Genomic DNA, 16,576 nt, shown 5'->3' on the forward strand with positions numbered 1-16,576 from the left:
GAGCTTCCACAGTGGAGAGCGTTAAGCTTAACATCCGCCGAAACGGGTTGATGCTTGCTAATAATGCCCCCGCGCAGCGACTTTTCTCTCTGCTTCTACCTGCGATGCTTAACACGTGGCCCGTGTCCATTGATTCTGGAAAATGTGTTTGAATGGGTCCCCCATGTAGTCAGAAGGACCTCGAGGACACCGATAATGGCCTGCAGCAAGCAACCAGTTAGTTGCTCATGCGGTGTTATCGAGGCGTATCCCACGATGCCTCGGATAACTAACGCACATACATCACTAACTAATTGACCAACAAAGGCCTTTTATTAACGCCTATATTACAACAATATCTCCCTGCTTCTTGGTCTTCAATCTCTTACCTTTGACGGGGTAACCACCAAGCATTCCCTTTACCCAAAGCTATAACTACTTACACAAGCCCCACGGATGTCAACGTTCTATAGCCTTTGATACCATAACCTTGAATCCTATTACACTTAACTAATCATGGATACCTCTAATTTTAATCATGATACGACCCCTTTAGCCGTCATTGGCTTCGCAACACGATTTGCCCAAGAGGCGACCAGTGCAGACAGATTCTGGGAACTCTTGCTAAGGCGTCGTCAAGCAGCAACACCCTTCCCGAAAGAACGGTTTAATTCAAGTGCTTTCTACCATCCTGATCCCGAGCATGGCGGAACGGTACATCTTGGTCCCAATTATGGCAATTGGAAAGGATTTCGCTGATTATATCATGAATAGTTCTATGTCAAAGGGGCCCATTTCCTCTCCGAGGACCCCTTGGGATTCGATGCACCTTTCTTCAACGTTAATAAAACAGAAATTTTGAGCTTGGATCCCCAGCAAAGAGTGGCTATGGAGAATGTCTATCATGCCCTTGAGAATGGTGAGTTTTTGCTGGGCAGTGCATCAATTCTACGTAAGGTTCGGTGCTGACGGCCGCTACAGCTGGCATTCCAATGGAGAAGGCCGTTGGCTCTAAGACGTCTGTCTATGCTAGTGGCTTTAACCGAGATCATATGATTCTTATGGATGCAGACTTCGAGATAGCTATGAAGCACAAACCGACCGGTGGCCAGCAATCCATTATCTCGAATCGTGTCAGCTGGTTCTATGATTTCAGTGGGCCAAGTATCACGATTGATACGGCATGCTCCAGTGGTATCGTGGCTGTTCACCTTGCTGCTCAAAGCCTTAAATCCGGTGATGCTGAGATGGTAAGTCTTTATACCCAGGCTGAACACCTTTTCTCTTTCGAACATTTTTTTTTCTTTAAGAAATATTGGTGCTAATATTGCAACAGGCTGTGGTCACAGGTGGCAGTATCATCTCTCACGTTCCTGATATCATCGCAATGAGCCATTCCGGTTTCCTTGGCCCTGAGGGAAAATGCTTCAGTTTCGACCACAGAGCCGAGGGATATGGCCGTGGTGAGGGTGTGGGGACCGTTGTTATGAAAACGTTGGCGAACGCTCTCAGGGACGGCGATACAATTCGAGCAGTCATTCGTGCAACAGGTGTGAATCAGGACGGTCGCACTCCTGGAATTACTCTCCCAAGCAGCACCGCACAGACCAATCTTATCAAAGAAGTATACAGAAAGGCGTCTCTAGATCGCAACACCACGATGTTTGTTGAGGCCCACGGCACTGGTACTGCAGCTGGCGACCCCATAGAGGCGAGGGGCATTGCCGACGGATTCACGTCAATGGAACGAGAGTCCCCTCTTTATATTGGAGCACTGAAGTCAAATATCGGACACTTGGAAGGCGGCGCAGGCATTGCAGGAATAATAAAGTCCGTGATGGTCTTGGAGTCTGGAATTATACCCCCGAACGCAAACTTCGAGAAAGCCAATCCACAAATCCCAACGAAAGAGTGGCAAATTGACTTCCCCACCGAATGTATCCCGTGGCCCAAGTCCGGACTACGTCGGGTTTCGGTGAACTCCTTCGGATTTGGTGGAACTAATGCTCATTGCGTCTTGGATGATGCTTACCATTTCCTTGAGGAAAATGGTCTTTCGGGAAATCATAATACGCGCCAGTCTGCACCGACCAAACAAGAAATCAGTGAACTCCTTGCCAGACTGCAGAGATTATATCTTGATGGAGATGTGAATCACTCGAACGGCACTGCTGAACTTACAAACGGAGAAGCCGCGAAAGAGTCCCACGAACCTGTCGAATCTACTGCACCAAATGAGACAAATGGAGCCTCAGAACAAGCTAATGGAGAGACTGCAAAGGAATCGCGGGAAGCTGAATGTTCAACCTCCAATGGTGTAGATCTGACCACCGACAAAGATGTGAATGAGCCCCAAGAGGTTATTGAATCTGCTCCTATACAAGAAACCAATGGACCTATAGAGCAGGGTCACGAGGAGATCACGAATGGGTCAAGCGAAGCCGCTGAACTTTCTCCTAATAATAATGGAACCAATGGCATTGCAGAACATCCAAACGGAGAGACTGGGGTTGCATCTCCTACCCCTAGCGGAATCAACGGCGCAACTACGCAAAGCGAGGTTCCCAGGCTGCTCATCTTGTCGACAGCAGATAAAGAAGGTATGAGCAGAGTAGCAACTAGCCTTCGAGAATACCTTGCTTCAAAGCCTGATTTGCCGATGTATGCCGCTGAAAGCCTACTTGATGATCTTGCCTACACCCTCTCGGAGAAACGATCTAGGCTGCGGTGGAAGAGTTATCTGTTAGCAAACTCGATCTCCGCACTGGAGGAGAACCTTGCAGATGAGAAGGCGTTGTCAAAGTGTTTCAATGCTAGAAGTTCCCCGAGACTTGGCTTTGTTTTCACAGGACAGGGTGCTCAGTATCACCGTATGGGCCAACAGCTCTTGGTTTACCCAGTTTTCCGAAAGAGTCTAGAGGAAGCGACGGAGTATATGAAGGCCCTTGGAAGCTCTTGGTCGCTAATGGGTAAGTCTTGTTGTCTTAGCGATTTTGCAGATCTTGCTAACTGAATTTTAGACGAAATTCTCAAAGACAAGGGGGATTCACGTATTAGCACTCCTAGTTTCTCACATCCTGCGTGCGCATCAATCCAGGTTGCACTCGTTGAACTACTCGCTTCTTGGAATATTATTCCGAGCCGCGTTGTTGGACACTCTTCGGGTGAAATCGCCGCCGCGTACTGTGCGGGTAAACTCTCGCGTGAAGCAGCATGGAAAACCGCTTATTATCGTGGATTCGTCTCTGCAAAGCAGAATGATCCCAAAGGCGCCATGCTTGCTGTTGGGCTTGATCAGGAGGCGCTTCGACCTTACTTAGAGAAGATACATGCAGATTATGATGGCGAGCTTATCATTGCTTGCTATAATTCCCCGAAAAACAACACAGTTGCTGGCGATGAGACCATGGTCGATGTTTTGAAGACACTTCTTGACGCTGATGGAATATTTGCCCGGAAACTCAACGTCCAGAACGCGTACCATTCAGCACACATGAAAGCCGTCGCCGACGAATACTTCGAGCTAATGGGAACTCTTGAACCGGGCAGAAGCTCTGATCTTGATATTCAGATGCACTCCACAGTTACAGGAAAGGTGATTATGGATTCTGTTTTGGACGCTTCTTATTGGGTTGACAACATGGTCTCCCCTGTAAAATTCACGACCGGGCTTCGTTCAATGCTTTTCCAATCAAATGATGACAACTCCGAGAATAAGGCGGTTGTTGATGAGATCATCGAAATTGGCCCTCATGGAGCAATGCAATCTGCGGTCAAGGAAATAATTGCCGCCAGCAGTTCCGACATCCCTGTGTCTTATTCATCAGTTCTCAATCGCAACGAGCCTACTGTCAGCACACTTCTGAACACTATAGGCACTTTGGCCTGCAAAACATTTCCAGTTAATTTGCAGGAAGTGAATCAGAGTGTCCATCGAGGAGAGAAGCGTCCTCAGTTCCTTGTTAATCTTCCTCCCTATGCTTTCAACCATGAAGAAAAGGGATACTATGAGAGCAGGCTGGCTAAGAATGTGCGTCAGCGGGAGTTCCCGCGACATCAGCTGCTTGGTGCGCCTGTGCAAGACTGGACCCGATTCAACCGCAAATGGAGACAGTTCTTTAGACTCTCTGAGAACCCTTGGCTGAGAGACCATGTCGTATGTTTCCCACGTCCCTATTCTATCCACTGAACTCTGACATTCCGCTCTAGGTTACGGATAACTGCATCTTCCCCGGTGCTGGGTACCTAGTTATGGCTCTCGAAGCAGTCAAGCAGACTGCTGGTGAGGCGGTAGAGGTCACTGGAATTAGGTTCAAAGACGTGAGCATTAAAGCGGCACTTTTGATTCCAGATACGAATACCGGCGTTGAGGTGTCGCTGTCTGTCCTTCCCGTCAATGAATCCAACCAATGGACTTCTACGGTGTGGAAATATTTTCAAGTCTCGTCTTACATTCCTTCCTACAACGATTGGGTTGAACATTGCTCAGGTTACGTCGCTCTCGAATATGAAGCTTCGGCTCCTGACGTTGTCGGGAATGGCCGTGAGGGTAAGGCAGCAAAACAGGCGTGGGACGATGCATTGGATCAGGCTGCAGAAGTGTGCCAGACTCCATTAGATGCTGGGAAAGTCTACGAAAACTTGGAAACAATTGGCATGAAGTATGGACCGTTGTTTAGGAACCTGTCCAACTTGAGTGTCAGCGGCAAACGAAAGGGAACCATATTCGGCGAAATGAAGGTGCCCAACTTGGGATCCGTGATGCCCAAGGGCTATATTCACCCACATGTTATTCACCCTACCACGTTGGACAACACGCTTGTTGCTGGTCTTGTCGCTATCTGTGACGATATTGGCCAGACAGTTTTGAAACATCCAATGGTACCTACTTTCATAAAAGAGGCTTGGATTTCGACCGGCATCAGTTCGCAAGAAGGGACCAAGTTCCGTTGCTACGGAGAGGTTTCCACGGCAGCATATGAATCTTACGATTACAGCTCGAAATGCTGGGACCTTGAAGCCAACGAGCCACGCATTATGCTTTCAGGAGTCCGTATGACGCCCCTTGCTTCTGACAATACTTCGGAAAGCAATATTCAGATCGGATATGGTATAGACTGGAAGCCTGCTATAAATATACTTGAAACCAAAGAGTTTCTTGACTTGGATCCGGTTATGGCAAAAACACCCTATGAGAAGCAGCTAAGCGCGGCAGTCAATTTACAGCTTGGCACTGCTCTCATGATTGCCGATGGCCTTGCAGATCTCAAGGAAAATCCACCAGCCAAGCCTCTTGAGGGCCATATGAAGATATACTTCGACTGGATGGAACGTGTGATTGCTGAGCTTGAGTCTGGCACTCTGCAGCATGTTCCTTTGGAATTGTTTAAGAAATATTCTGAAGACAAAGGCTTGAAAGAGCAACTTTATGAATCTCTAAAAAGGGACTACGCCACAGACGGAGAGATTCTGATTCGCTCGGGAGTTCAAATAGCACCAGTCGTGAGGGAAGAAGTTGATCCACTTTATCTTTTGTTCGGCCAGGATGACCTTTTGGCGCGTCATTACGAGGAAGTTATAGTTCTCAATGATGGGTTGAGGACAGTTCAAAACTATCTGTCTATGGTGTCTGACAACTTTAACGGCCTCGAAATCCTCGAGGTCGGCTCCGGAACCGGCAGTTTTACCAAGCTGATGTTGAAGTCCCTCTGCCCAAGATCTGAGGATGGGCAAAACGGACACGGCGCGGGCAAGATTGCAAACTACACGTTTACGGACATCTCGCCAAGTTTCTTTTCAAAGGCAAAGGAAAGGTTGGAGCCATGGAAGGACCTCCTCATCTTCCACAAACTAGATATTGGAACTGACCCTCTCGCCCAAGGCTTCTCGGCAGCGAAATATGACATTATTGTTGCCAATAACGTCCTTCATGCCACGCCTGACCTGCAAAAGACTCTTGAGCATTGTCGTCTGATGCTAAAACCGGGTGGCAAGTTCTTGATTCAGGAAGGTGTCAGGCCAGATATCCATTGGGTCTCACTTGTTTTTGGTCAACTTCCAGGTTGGTGGCTGTCTAAAGAGCCTGTTCGCAAGTGGTGTCCTTACATCACTGTGCCCGAATGGAACAGCTTTCTTCAAGATGCAGGTTTCTCTGGCCTAGATATCGACATACCAAGTTCGCATTTCCCCGAACTCGCCCATGTGAGTACCATGGTTGCAACGGCTGTGGAAGATACCTCCAAGAGCGGTGTAAAGGATAAGGAAGTGGTTATTCTTTGCCACGTTTCTGAAAACGAGACCGATCTTATTGCGGAGCTGAAGGCTGAGATTGCAAACGACTTAGGAGCTACTAACTGTCTCGTGCTACAGCCCTGCGACTTGGTAGAAAAGGGTATGTCTGATGCAATTTGCATCTCTCTGTTGGAACTTCAGACTCCAGTGATATTTGATTTATCCGAGGAGGAATTCAAGAGGGTCCAATGTTTCCTATCCAGCTGCAGAAAACTGCTATGGATTACGGGAGATTCAAGAGTTGAACCAGCGTTTAACATGATCAACGGTATGCTACGTACGATTCGGTGGGAACGTGATGCAGAGAGTTTGGATTTCACGACTCTCGCTATTGCGGACTTTGGCTCTACCCCCAACAAGCAATTGGTACATGCTATTTCGAAAGTCTTCCGGTTCCACTTCGTCAGCGGCCAAACAGACCACGCAAATTCAGAGTACCTGATGCGAAATAAATTGGTATATACAAACCGTATTGTTGACTATCCTACAGCAACCAACTTCTTGGCTAGCCAGTCGTCGACGCCCGCCCCTGAAATGACGGCTTGGAAGGATGTGAGACGTCCTGTTAAGCTCCAGAACCCTGCCCCGGGCCTGCTGAATAAATTGCAATGGGTGACTGATACATCCTTGTCCCAGTCTTTGGAAGAAAATGAAGTTGAGATTGAAATTCGTGCAGTCGGTCTTAACTTTGTTGACCTCCTGACTGTCATGGGTGAATTGCCATGGGATGTCGTTGGACGAGAAGCTGCTGGTGTTGTGACTAAAGTTGGATCAGCCGTTCACTGGCTTCAACCTGGTGACCGTGTGGTATATCTCGTCGATACACCAAAGAAAGGCACGTTCCAAACGTACAGCAGAGTGGACCAAGGCGTTGTTGCTAGAATCCCCAATGACATGAGCTTTGAAGTTGCTGCTGGACTGCCAGTAATCTACGCAACTGTCATTTACGGCTTGGAGAACGTTGGCAGACTGGCTGAAGGCGAGAAGGTCCTCATTCACTCAGCCGCTGGTGGTGTTGGACAAGCTGCTATCCAGTACGCACAAGCGGTTGGTGCCGAGATCTTTGCAACTGTGTCAACCGTCGAGAAGAAAGAGCTTATTATGAAGGAGTACGGTATAGCTGAGGATCATATATTCTCTAGCCGCGATTTTAGCTTTGTGAAAGGCGTTAAGAGACTGACTGGCAACACCGGCGTTGACGTGGTTCTGAATTCTCTTTCTCGAGAAGCCCTCCGCCGGTCCTGGGAGTGTGTTGCACCTTTCGGTCGATTTATTGAGATTGGTAAGAAAGACCTGGTTGCTGGTGGCAAGCTCGACATGTCTCCTTTCGTGCACAACATTATGTTTGCCGGTGTGGACTTGCTCGCATTGGCGGAGCATAGGCCAAAAGTTGTTCAGCAGGTTCTCAAGAGAACGATGCAGTTATGGACAGAGAGGAAGATCACCGGTGCACGCCCAAATACCGCATTGAGCTATGCTCAGCTTGAAGAGGGTTTGCGGATGCTACAGTCTGGGAAGCACACTGGTAAGATTGTCTTTGCGCCAAATGCTGAGGACGTTGTGCCTGTGGTCCCAGAGATTCCACCACCATTCGAATTTGATCCCAATGCATCTTATGTCCTTGCCGGTGGTCTCGGAGGAATCGGAAGGAGCTTGGCACAATGGATGGTCACTCGTGGAGCTAAACATTTAGTGTTCCTCTCTCGATCTGGCAACATCACTAGACCAGTTGAAGAGATGGTTTCTGCTCTCGAAGGCAAGGGATGTCAGGTTAAAATATTCAAGTGCGATGTATCTAACGTTGAGAGGATGCGTTCGGTGGTTGAAGAGTGTCAACAGACTCTTCCTCCGATCAAGGGGTGCATCCAAGGTTCGATGATATTGAGGGTAAATATTCGTTCCGCTTACTTTATTTTTGATACGGGCTGATAGTTTATTGCAGGACGGTGCCTTTGAGAATTTGTCATACCTCGATTGGAACACTGTGACAAAGCCAAAAGTTCAAGGGTCTCTCAACCTCTATGAGGCCTTGCCCAAAGACCTCGACTTTTTCCTCATGCTCTCCTCCGTCGGTGGAATCATGGGAGGTAGAAGTCAGGCGAACTATGCCGCTGGCAACACATATCAGGATGCCCTCGCCCGATCCCTTGTCTCCAAAGGCGTCCGAGCGGCCAGTCTTGACCTGGGCAGCGTCCTATCTGTTGGTTTCGTGGCTGAAAACAAGGACTACACCCGCCACGTTTCAAGGACCATCGGATCAATGCGTGAAGACGAAGTCCACTCTATGGTTGAATATCTCATTGATCCACGCCACTCTCTCACCGAGTCAACCTGCCAGGTTATCTTTGGTCTCGGCACCGTGAAATCGTTCCAAGACCGCGGTGTACCTCCGCCAGAGTGCTTCAATTATCCGGCATACACAATCCTCCGCAACACAACCACATCCGGCGACCAAGCTGGAGGTGACACGCAAATGTACCACGTCCAGGCGCTTCTCGCCACGGCCAAGAGCCGCGATGAGGCTGCGGAAGTCGTTTCCAACGGAATCAACAGGAAACTATCTGTCCTGCTGAACGTGGCTGGCGACCAAATCGATTCAAGCAGGTCGATTCGTGACAATGGTGTGGATTCGTTGATTGCTATGGAGTTCAGGACATGGTTGGCCAAGGAGCTGGGTGCAGAATTGCCCCTGATTGAAATCATGGCGGAGGGAAGCATTACGGATTTGAGCAAGAAGGTTGCGGCGTTGAGCAAATATGTCCAGGACAATTTTCGAGAGGCGAGCAAGCAGTCGTCCTGATTGGACGTGATTGTGGCTATTCGTGTCCATGCGGATACAGCATACTGATATGAAGGAGCGTGGCGTACTCCGTAGACGAGATTTGTTTGTATCCGACAGATTCATCGGTTATTGATAAATGTTTGTTTTTTATTTTCTCTTACCTTGGCGTGGGAAAAATTACTTGGTCAGGCACGTACACTCCGTAGCTGCTCGGTATATTTAATCTACTTGATTATCCAAAAGAAACGAGTCTCCAAAATGATGATCGTTTTGTCAGCTGTGATAAGGTAGTTATTGGTTTAATATTCCAATTCAATGCAACACAAGATGGGATATGCTGGGCTGGCCTAGCCAGCGACCAGCCCATCTAATAATAGGGGGTTTACAAACTTTGCCCGTCGTTCAGGGCCTTCACACACACACACCCACACACACACCAAAAAAAAAAAAAAAAAAAAAAGAAAAAGAGGGGAAAAAAAAAAGGAAAAAGCTAAAGCAATGGGTATTCTTGTGGATCCAAACTAGGAAAAATCCTTCCCAAGAATCTGAATGAAGGTAATGGAAATCACGTCGAGCGGGGACACCTTTCGATACGAGAATAAACAGGTCGTTAATATATACAAACGCTCAGTAACGAGACATATAAATGATTTGGAGACAGAACATGATATACCATATGGGTACGAAAAGGCTGAACTGGGGTATATAAGGGGGTATTTCAGAAAGGCAACAGCTGACGCAACAGGACATTAAGAGAGCAATTTTAGTTCGATTGTATAGGAACTGATCCATAACGTAACTGGTATATCCGACAAAGGAGACGCTAATTAGTGCCTAGTAAGCGCTAAGATATTCGATATGCATGTAGTTATTTTGCGCGGAAAGGGAACGCAACCAACGGGATGTGGGCAACATAGATGATGCTTTCTTACCGCCCTCCATACGATTTACGCGCCAACGGCGACGAGTTTGAAATGCTAAATGGTTCACGAAGCCGAACGCCACGGCTGGGCGTCTGAGTGCAATACACGCAAACGTAAACCGGCGGCAGCCTTTGTCGGTCCAACCCAACACACTTTGTATGAAGCCAATGCGCGCATGTGTCACTACAGGATTGATCGTTAGTAAGAAATGCTTCCAAGAACTGGAATCAAGGAACCTAATTACCATTGGATCATTAAATGTCCGCCATTATTCATAGAGTTGCAAACGCATCTTGTGCCGGTGCTGGGGTTGTTCTGGCGATCGGCGGCTGGAGTAGGAGGTGCTGGGTCGGTAACCGTTGGTGAATTGCTGCTGGCTGGCCGCGAGAGTGGACGAGTACCATACGAAGGAGGTGATGAGCGCATGGTGGAAATTGTGGACGGGCGGAAAGATGACGTGGCTGATTGTTTACCCGTAACGGGTGGTCTAGACTGTCGCTTTCTACCCTTAAGCACTTGCATGAGAGCATGCTGAGCATCTCCAGCGCCATCTTCTTCGTAAGTAGCATCTGAATCCGTCATGGATTGGCTGCGTGAATGGCTAGGGCCTGGCTGTGTCGGGCGTCTCTTTTGATTGCGACCTTCCGGCTGGGATGAAAGCTGTGATTGTCTGGAATGCGTTGATCCTGTCCATGGAGAGAGTTGGCCTGAATGACTGGAGGCAGCTGCCGACGAATACGACGAGCCTTTTGAGTGGGGTCGAGATGTAGACTGTGCACGGACGAAATCAGGTCTACGAAGTGTATTATCCGGAAAGGCAAAAGATGGGTTCTGGCTCTGTGCAATCATATAATCTGGCTCTTCATCGGACGAGTCTGATTCGATCTCGGTAGAAGACTCGCCAGAGACTGTGTCTCGGAGACCGGGCCGCAGTCGAGTGGGTGAGTCCGAGATCAGCTTCATCTCCGTGGTGGCAAGGCCATCCTTTGAAATCTTTAGGACCAGCGACTCCATGGGAGCCGGCAGTGACGCGGGAGGTGGGTGGGCGAGTGGCGTGAGCTGGGTCTTCAGCGGTGAAGTACGGCCTTTGGACGGTGTCTTCTTCACGCCACCACCACCAATGACAGGCCCTGCGCTCGAAAACGAGCTTTGCCTTTGATGTCGACTGCTGGATAGCGGTGGTGCACCGGAATGAGTGGCGCTCCTTTTTGCAATGGGCTTACCCGTCGCTCCCTGAGGGACGTATGACGCGCTTTCTACTCGAGCGGTCTTTTGACGCCGGCTAGAGCTTTTGGGACGGTGCAATCTTTTGAGTTCCTTGTCCCTCCTTTCACGCTCCGACACTTCTGTCTGGTAGTGATACGGTTGGCGTGTTTCTACTCTGGGACGAAGTGGGGGGGAGAAGATGGGTTCTGAATATCCAAACCGTCGGGCCGGAGAACTTAGAAACATAGACGGGTCTTCGCCGTGAAGAGGGGGCGGTCGAGGAGATGTTGCAATTGAACTGTGCAAGGCGGCATGGCTTGCCTCCAGCGTACAGGGCTCATGTGCCATCGCACGAGAATCAAGTGCAGCAGACCCATGCACCACCGGCAATTGGAGAGTGTCTAGATTTGTATCTCCCACTCGAGTGGGCTCGAAGATGTCCAAATCGGCAGGGTTAGATGGGCCGAATGGATCTCCATACGCGTCAGAAATGTCCATGGCAGCTTCTGCAGCATTGGACTCGTGGTTCCATGGCATCTGATGGCGAGAGAAGAATGGAGAAGCAGTCGTTGGGTTGCTGGACAAGTTAAAGGGATCGGGGGAATCCTGGAGGCCAAACAAGCCTGGAGAAAAGCCGACCACACGGCTGGGGGTTTCGAGCGGTTGGCCGGTGTATGTCGGCTGCACGGGAGTGCTGAGGTTCAGGTTGGCATTGTTGCTCCGGTCCTGGTTTTTTCTCCGGATTGTGCTTGTGGGCGGCGGGGTCTGCATCGAAGCAGCAGAGCGTTTGGCCGAGTCAATGGAGTCGGTGACGGCTGTTCCATGATCCGTAGAGGCATCATCCGAACCAATGGCCCTCGTAGCATGGTCTATCTGCCTGTGCCTGGAGATTGTGGGATCGAGAGGATTTTGGGCACGCTGGTTGGGCGTCTGGTCAAAGCGATGCGCTGCTTTTGAAAGTTCGGGGCTGGAGGCATAGGGATCTGCGGTGTTCCAAGTTATGCGGGGATCGTAGAAGCTCGACTCAAATTTTGGAGTCTGGAAGGCGGTATCATCGAAGGAGTGGACGGTGGGAGTTCTAGTGGGGGTCTGAGGTTCGACATTGGGATCCGTGAAACTAGTCAAAGGAAGGGTGAGCCGGCATGGAACGTAGTAAATATTCAAATCTTCCTTTCCTTTTTTTTTTTTTCCCCTTCTCTCTCAGACAGAGACAGAGACGGAGAGAGAGAGAGAGGGAGAGAGAGAGGAGAGGGTTGAGGAGGAACAGACCTGTGGATTGGGTGGTCCCAATTCATATCAGCGAGCTTTGTTTGGCAATCATGAGTCGAGGATCTTGCTCCTGGAGAGTGGCCAGCCGAGCTCGATGTTAGACACAGGAGACAAGCAGAGTACCTAATTGCGGAGGAACAGCTGGAAGCAACAAAAGGAAGAGGAGGTGACTGTCAGGAATTTGCACGAATGGGGTGTGGATCGGGGAGGATGAGAGGACTGGGCAGGGACAGCGGGACGACTGTGTGTATATATAGCCAGCTACGGAGAGAGTGTGTGTGATGGCAGACTATCGTGCCGTGCTGCTGGGGTGAAGGGAGGCAGAAGAAGACGAATCGGGATTGAAGGTGATGTCTTGAGGCGGTCCGTTGCGGGTTCCTGTGGCGGCCTTCCAAGCAGGCAGCAGGGGGAGGGAGCACGTACACTAACCAGCTAAAGAAGAGAGACGGACGTTGGGTTGGCGAGGATCCGTCAGTGCAGCAGCAACAGCATCGTCGTCGTCGCCAAGGCAGCAAGACGAGGACAGGGTAAAGAAAAAAAAAAAAAAAAAAAAGGTAAGAGAGAGAGAGAGAGAGAGAGAGAGAGAGAGAGAGAGAGAGACGGCAGGGAGAAAAGGGATTTTTCTATCAGCAGCCTGACGGAGAGAGTCGACGGCCGTCCGTTCCTTGATTTCGCGAGCTCTGCTTTCTTCTTAGCCCGCCCGACGAACTAAATAAGTAACTAGTTAGCTGACCGGGGAGCTCGCTCTGCAACTCGCTGCGGACGTGGTTACGGAATAACTGGCTAGCTAGCTCTTTAGTGATTTCAATCGCTGTTGACTCTTCTCTCTGCTGCTTTTGGCTTTTTTTTGCTTTTTCGCTTTCGCTGCTCTCGCGGAAGTGCCACAACCGTCCTGCACGATAAATAATACTTGGATCCCTCCAAGTTTTCACAAGATATTTAAATCTGTCTTTTTACGGTTACTTTCAATTTTTGATTTTTTTTTTTTTTGCTTCTTGTTTATCTTTTTCCTCTTTTTTTTTTTTCCCGTTCTCCTTCAGTCCAACAGGATTCCTTTCCGCGTAACTAACATCATTCCGTTCTCCAGTCCCCATACTCTTTCAGCTCCATTTCCATGGTGCGACAGGGCCTGGCTCCTGGACAAAGCTGCGAGAGCAAATCCCAGCTCTTGGACGGCGAGATAGCCTTCCGCCGAACCATGGAAGAGCCAGCTCTGAGTGGTCCTTGCCGTCCTCCTCGGCTGCCAGAAGCCAAAAAAAAAAAAAAAAAAAAGGGTGGAAGAAAAAGAAAAAGGATGCAGGAAAAGGGAAACCCACCTAGTTTGCCCCTCCCTGGATTCAATATTAAAATACGGCTCCATTCCTAATGCGCTCCGGCGTGTCTGTAGGGTTATATGCCGTGTAGCTCATGAGAGGCGAGAGCTGTCTCTCGATCCCGACAATGAGACCGTAGTGGTTAGATGCGTACATAAATAGAAACAGCCTCGATGGATTGACGATCTTGTCACGGTCATCACTCCGATGATCATGGGTCGATCCCTCCGAGTCAGTTCGCTGCAGACTCACAGGTTAATATCTATCTATCTCATTCTTCGAGAAGTTAATTACCAAATGACGCACAAGACAGGTAGATGCTGCGGAACAGGCACCTGTTCGGAGGCAAGGAAGAATGCGTTGCCGTCGAGGAAGCTTGTCTTGTCTGCTTCAACTTGCGAGCACGGTGCCACACAGGATCCTCCCTGATCTCCACTGCATCAGTGCCTGTTGTCCCTCGCGACATCATCTGCCTTGAATGATTGACCTTCAAATTCCCAGCCCAACCATTCCCCACGCCTCAAGAACACCCCTTGGCCCCACGGCCACCTCCTTGATATGAGGAGTCTTGAAAAAGAGATCAAAGGCCCAGTTGATTGATAACATTAGCTATACTCCATACGGAGCACAACATAAAGTGCAAAGTTAAAAAAAAATATACAGTAGATAATCACTTGTGTGACGTGGCGATGGACTGAGATGCCGGGATCAGAATTGTACAACTATGATCATGGAGAGAGAGAGCAAGATGTGCATAGAGCAGCATGGGATACAGTGCCAGGTCACAGGCACAATCGTTCAGCTTTTATTAAACACATTCACAGTAACTTGGTCCAAATGGGCGCTTACGGACAATAGGACGACAAATTCACTGCTCATCCTGATCTACATTCTTTACCAATATACCAGCATGTGACTGGACCTCACAACTTCTTGGAATCTATATCTACCATCAATATGTGGGCTCTTTTGGCCAGCAAAGCCACATTTTCTCGCAATACAGTCCTCCTCCATATGCTGGTAACCAGCAGTTTTCTCTCACTTGCATTTCAATTGACTCCCTTGCATCCAATACACCATTTCAAACAGCACATAAATCAATATCCACATCTAACAACGACCTTCTTTCCTCCTACTTCCTAGTACCCCTTCTAAAGATCATAAGAGAGCAATATACCTATTGGCCATATTCCCCTCAATTTCAGAGTGATTGTCTGCCAATAACTACTAGTCATAAACCAGGCTAACTAACACTGCTCATAACTATGAGTTATATATATTGTGGGGGGGGGGGCTTTTTTTGGCGTGGTTATAACTAGCATTACCAGCTCACAGTTCATCCCACCCGGATAAAAGAAACAGGCAATGTCATTCAGGAGCAAATTCCAGCCTTCTAGACCAAGCCTCCAAGGCGGCAGCTATATTCTAGGAAGTGGCATAAATCCATCTAGGGATAGCAGCCTGCACAGAGGACCGGAAGATATGACCAAGGTCCATTCCGCTCGTCTGTCAGTCTATTTGAGCATGATCGGAGACAGGAAATACACAGGGCAGTTGCAATTAGGACAAATTTTCTAGGCTTATCAACCAGGATCTCGAAGATGTGCAAGGGATCCCCATTGGCTAGTGTGGGCACATGGCGGAGAATTCGATTCCTTTTCTTTCCTTTTTTTTTTTTTTTTTTTTTTTTCCCCTTGGTGGCGGATCGATCTTCTTATGGACAAAAGCCCGAAGGGGGTTAACTATGCCTCAAGTTTCAACATCTTGTTTCAGATATATTGGCAAAAAAATTCATGGGCACACATAAGAGCCGGCATGACAAGGTCAAGCCTGACTTCCAGGGTATGCACTGGGCTCACGGCCTCAGACTAGAAGACAAAAGCCACTTTGTGCATTTTCAAGAGCAAAATCGAAGATCAAGGACAAAGAGGGATTGAACAGCATAAGACCCTCATAGAGATGTAATCACATGACCCCACACGTCCTTATCGCCAGTTGAGTTGGTGATAGCAGTGCTGCTTATGGAATTAAGCGGTGGGTGCAAAAAGGATACAGAGGAAACTGAAATATTGCTCGCGTTTGACAGGACAGGGCAGACATTCTGAGTTGGAGACATGATCATGCCCTCTGCTTGCCTTCAAAATTCCAGTGAGTGAGGTATGTAGTTACATCACTTGTCACCTACCCATTGCTGAATGAGCAGCTTCATCTGAACCCTTTGTCCTCAGTGCTGTTCTGCAGGTGCAAAATGCAGGCAAGATGAGACTTTCAGTGGGAAATCTTTGGATAATAGCCGAAAAGGAGCTTCCAAATCCTTTCCCTTCTTCAACTTCAATGGATTCCGTGTCATTCTCCAATGTAACTTCACAGCCAAGTATTTCGGTGGGTTTGAATCATACGTCTCTGTTCGCAACTTTTGGAGGCCAGAAATTTGGCCTTCCGTGATCTCACTTGTCTCTACGGAGTACGGAGTAGATTACGGGGTAGTTAACTGACTTGTTAATTAGCCGGCCCGCGGGTGGGAATTTTGGACTGAGAGGCGGAGAAGCGCTTCAAAGGGGCACAACATCCAGCAAGCCATGCATGGACACCTCGCAAAGGACTTTCGAGCCTGTCACAGAGAGCCACAAGAGGCCACCAGGCCAGTTGCGAAAAGGAACTCGGTCCGCGATCGTGCAGGGATCCTACTGACAGGAATTCCGCGCTTTCCACGCGCCAAGGCATAGTCTGCCTCCCAATCCCGTCATTTCAGGAGCGCGAAATTCGGCTTGCCGAAACCCAAGGGAAGCTGGGGATTCCGGCCAAACATAACC

The 16,576-nt window shown here is 48.8% G+C and overlaps 2 protein-coding genes across 2 annotated transcripts; one reads left to right on the forward strand and one right to left on the reverse strand.

Annotated features, from left to right (window-relative positions):
* Window positions 1-495: 495 nt before the first annotated feature.
* D8B26_002495 (Type I Iterative PKS) lies at window positions 496-9,266 on the forward strand (the record flags this gene model as incomplete). Its single annotated transcript, XM_003071859.2, has 7 exons — window positions 496-693; window positions 754-898; window positions 961-1,229; window positions 1,316-2,948; window positions 3,000-4,135; window positions 4,189-8,157; window positions 8,213-9,266. The coding sequence occupies 7 exons, from the start codon at window positions 496-498 to the stop codon at window positions 9,068-9,070; spliced, it is 8,208 nt and encodes a 2,735-aa protein (XP_003071905.2). The 3' UTR covers window positions 9,071-9,266.
* Window positions 9,267-9,411: 145 nt separating this feature from the next.
* D8B26_002496 (uncharacterized protein) lies at window positions 9,412-13,035 on the reverse strand. The gene is made up of 3 exons (XM_066123852.1): window positions 12,451-13,035; window positions 10,220-12,298; window positions 9,412-10,158 (listed from the first exon to the last, which is right to left on the reverse strand). The coding sequence occupies exons 1-3, from the start codon at window positions 12,474-12,476 to the stop codon at window positions 9,981-9,983; spliced, it is 2,283 nt and encodes a 760-aa protein (XP_065979927.1). The 5' UTR covers window positions 12,477-13,035; the 3' UTR covers window positions 9,412-9,980.
* Between the last annotated feature and the right edge of the window lie 3,541 nt (window positions 13,036-16,576).

This window comes from Coccidioides posadasii, chromosome 1, assembly GCF_018416015.2.
Source record: "Coccidioides posadasii str. Silveira chromosome 1, complete sequence".
Taxonomy (NCBI): Eukaryota; Fungi; Ascomycota; class Eurotiomycetes; order Onygenales; family Onygenaceae; genus Coccidioides; species Coccidioides posadasii.